This window comes from Cystoisospora suis, assembly GCF_002600585.1.
Source record: "Cystoisospora suis strain Wien I chromosome Unknown contig_1523, whole genome shotgun sequence".
Classification (NCBI taxonomy): Eukaryota; Apicomplexa; class Conoidasida; order Eucoccidiorida; family Sarcocystidae; genus Cystoisospora; species Cystoisospora suis.
The window spans coordinates 1-3,887 of record NW_027154323.1 but is presented as its reverse complement, the minus strand read 5'-3'; the positions used below and the strand labels follow the sequence as shown (position 1 = coordinate 3,887).

Here is a 3,887-nt window from a genome sequence, read left to right as displayed (position 1 = left end):
TCTATCCTTAATCTATCTATCGTGCTTCTAGACGCTTGTCGAACGTTTGAGTTTGAAGGTAGACATGACATATTGACCTTGGCATGCATGCATGCATGTATGCTCGACTGCATGCAGACCCAGGTTGCACAATCGCTTGTGGGTCGTTTCCTCATCAGTCACGTGGAAAAGATCTGTCTGTAGAAATTTTCTCTCCTCAGATATTCTTTAGATCTGTGCGCAAACGTTTCTACAAGGATTCGTGAAGAAGACGTTTTGTCTTTTAGATAGAGCGATCGCAGATAGATAGATAGATTAAAGATAGGTAGCAGGGATGTGTAGAGGCAATTGCCTATATATCTGTATATATATATGTATATATAAGGAGAGAGAGTTGTGTATTTCGATGGATGCGAGAGGTGGTATCTGTTTTGTATGTGAGTGTGTATGTACTGTATGTACAGGCGATGCGTGAATGCTGCGAGAATTACCACATTGTAGATCTCCTCCTTCCTGCATTAAAAGAGACCGTAGCAAATCCTCTTATTCTCGCTGCAAGTGCCACAGGTGATTCATTTACCTCTTTTTCTTCTTCTTTCTGTGAAAGAATCTTCTTTTTTCTCTATATCTTGATCTTGTTTCTCTCAAGTCCCTTTCCCAGCCTGGTAGCTTGACAACGACTACTACTCACTTATCTTTCAGTCACATGCATGCATGCATGTCGTCATCTCGCGTCGTTAGAGATACATCGCCCTATCAAAGTGATCGATAGGAGTACTTTTTCATTTGGCATTCCCTTCCCTCTGTCTGGGGAAGAGAGAAAGATGAAGAGAATGAAGGATAGACCCAGAGAGGTCGATGCGGTTCTCATTGAGAAGTTCAGGTGTATGGACAGGAAAAGAGGAGGGAGGGGATCGGGGGAGGGAGACAGCAGACACCAGCCTATCCCCAACTTTCTTTTCATGGTGTGTTTCTATTTGGATAGCTCAAGGAAAAAGCAGCTTAGTTGCAATCTTCACTCTATTCGATACCTATACCTATATATATATGTATATATATAGATATGTTTATAGATAGATAGATATGCACAAGTATACGTGTACACGCGGAGGCACGGGTACGCTTACACGCATGCAGTGGGTATATTTGTCTATCTATATTTTTATGTACAGAGGCGTATATGTACGCGTGCGTGTTTCTATTCTGTATTGGAAGGGGTATACGTGCATGCATGCAGTGACCCTGTCTATTAGCAAGCATATACATATATATGTGTCTCTTTTCGTATACTCCCGAGTCAAGTGAGAGGAATGCAGTGGATGTTCATTACCTTTTCTGGCTGTTTTGTTGAGCATCTTTTTCAATCCTTCATGTATATATGAGCGAAGGTCACATGTAGCCTCCACCTTCCTCTGTATCCCGTCTTATCACTCAAAATTTCCTCCTTTCCATGTTGTTTCATCCTTCGTTCTTCTCCGTTCTTTTCTTCTTTTTCTTTCCTTCAGGTCTGCGTGTGATTCTGGAGGACGTTAATCAGAGACAGCAACTGCTCAAGTATGCGACGGAGGAGACAGGAAGTTTAATTCCTCTTCTCCAGTATCTCGGGGGCTCGCGCTATGGATCTCTATGCGACCAAGCGGCTTATCTGGAAAGAAATGTCGATAGTGTAAGTCGTTGTCACGAGGAAAAGGAGAAATCTCTCGGTGTCATTTCTTCTTCTTTCCTAGGAGAAAGGGATGAGTGGGAGGCTTCCCGGGTGTATGTACACCTTACTTATCTAGGAGGGTCGGCGTGGATGTCAATCTCTCAGAGGAATTAGGGTGAATTGTCTATCACTGTTTAGAGCGACAATCGCGCAGGGAGGCAAGAAGGAAAGAAAGGGTGTCTCTCTCTGTGTCGTCTCTTTTTCTCTTGTCTTTTCTAGGAGAAAATGAAGATGGATCGTGTCAGGTGTATGTACACTGACACCTGTTGGCAGTCCAGACGACTCTCTATCACCGTCTCTCAAGAGAAAGAAAAGTGCATAAATTTAAAAAGATACAGAAATGAACAGAGATAGATTTAGATAGACTGACTAAAAAAGATAGATAGGTAGATAGGTAAAGAGAGACAGATAGAGGTAGATGGACTAAAGGTGGTAGATAGATAGATCTTTTCTTGTATGCGTCTGCCCTTTCTTTGGCTTTTCTCGTATAGATAGATAGGGGGTGTTCTCTATCATGTTTGAAATAGCTCCTTGTAGTCTTCAAGTCTATTTATAGTAGAAAGGAAAGTGTCTGCTGTCTCGTCTGAGAAGAGCACGTACGTACGTACGTTCTTCTTCTTCTCTCCTTCTCTTGACACACAAATCCATCCGCCTTTTTCTCTCTCTTTTCTCTCATCCTTCGTTATCCTTCCCTTTCATCTATCTGTCTGTCTGTCTGTCTATCTCCTTTTTTGTTTTCTTCTTCTTCTTTCCTCTTCAGCTCAACTTTACTCCAGAGGTTCCGAATCTCTCGAATCTTCAGAATATCTATGTCTTAAAGCCTTTAGCTGCGGTAGCCAAACTTATCGCTTTCTATCTTACTGCAGAAGATAGCCCTTACTGCATTGTAAGCATCATCTCTATCTCTCATCTACCTATCTTCAGTCTACCGGTCTATATCTCTTCAGTCTATCTACTTATCTATCTCTAATCTATCTATATATTTAATCTATCTACCTATCTTTAAGCTCTATGCAGTCTGTCTGTCGTTAGTCTTTCTTTCTCTATTTCTTTAGTCTATTCATATAGCTGTCTCTAACGTACCTACCTTTCCTCTTTCTTCTCTCTACCTATCTCTATATCTCCTACGTACTTCTTTATCTGATCTCTCCGTTCATGTATCTTTAATCTTTCTATCTATCTGTATGCGTGTATCTTTTCCCTTGTTTGCTAGGAGATTTCTTAGCACCTCGTCGATCTTCTCTCTCGCTCTCTCTCTCTTTTCTTTTCTTTTTTCTCTTTATTTTCTTTCTTCTCTCATCTTTCTCAAGTCTACTCAGCCAACCTTTTCGTCTATCTGCTTCTTAGGGTTCTCTATGTCTCTCTCTCTGGATCCAATTTCTCCTAGACTCTTCTTCATCTTCTCTTGTCTCCTCTTCTTCTTCTCCATCCCTTTCCTCTTCTTCTTTCTCTTTCTTTCTTTCTCTCTTCTTTATCTCTCCTCCCTCTTCTCTATGTTTCTCCTCTTTTCATCTTCTGTCTCCCTTTCTCCTTTCCTTCTTCTTCTTTTCTTTTTCTTTCTTCTTGTCCTGTGTTGTGTTGACCTAGGGTATCAACGATCATCTTCATAAGGCTCATCGAGAGAAGTATCTTCTCAATCTCCTCCAAGTGCATGACTGCGACGTCCAGCTAGCGGGGATGGAGTGTGTATCGAAGACTCCTCTCAGATATCTAGAGCACGACACACTCGCCACTCTTGTCTCTCTTCTCCCAACTTTTCATCATCCTGACAATGGTACCTACAGAAAGCCATACACATCAAGCAAGGAAAAAGTGGATTTCTCTAAAAGAAAATAAAGAAATGTCTCCATCTCTTTAGAGTCCTCTATGGCCAAGAAGACGTCACGGAGATAGATAGACAAATACGAAAGAAATAGTAGTAGGCTTAGGGTAGATGCAGGAAAGATAGATAGATAGATAGACTAAAGATAGATTGAAGGTAGATAGATCAAAGATAGATAGATAGATGTGTATGCAGATGGTTGAGACATCTTTAAGCCCTCCTAAGCAGACACTCCTGCACCTGCCACATCTATCTAGCTAACTGTCTGTCTATCTATCCTTCTTTCTTTCTTTCTCACTCTTTCTTTCTTTCTTTCTTCTCTCGTCCTTTCTCTCTTTCTCTTTCTGTCTCTCTTGTTACTTCCGTGTCTATACACATGCA

The 3,887-nt window shown here is 41.2% G+C and overlaps 1 protein-coding gene across 1 annotated transcript; it reads left to right on the top strand.

Annotated features, from left to right (window-relative positions):
- Positions 1–443: 443 nt before the first annotated feature.
- On the top strand, positions 444–3,520 carry CSUI_003415 (leucine rich repeat-containing protein; the record flags this gene model as incomplete). The annotated part of the gene is made up of 4 exons (XM_068063613.1): positions 444–546; positions 1,485–1,645; positions 2,445–2,570; positions 3,272–3,520. The coding sequence occupies exons 1-4, from the start codon at positions 447–449 to the stop codon at positions 3,518–3,520; spliced, it is 636 nt and encodes a 211-aa protein (XP_067924411.1). The 5' UTR covers positions 444–446.
- Between the last annotated feature and the right edge of the window lie 367 nt (positions 3,521–3,887).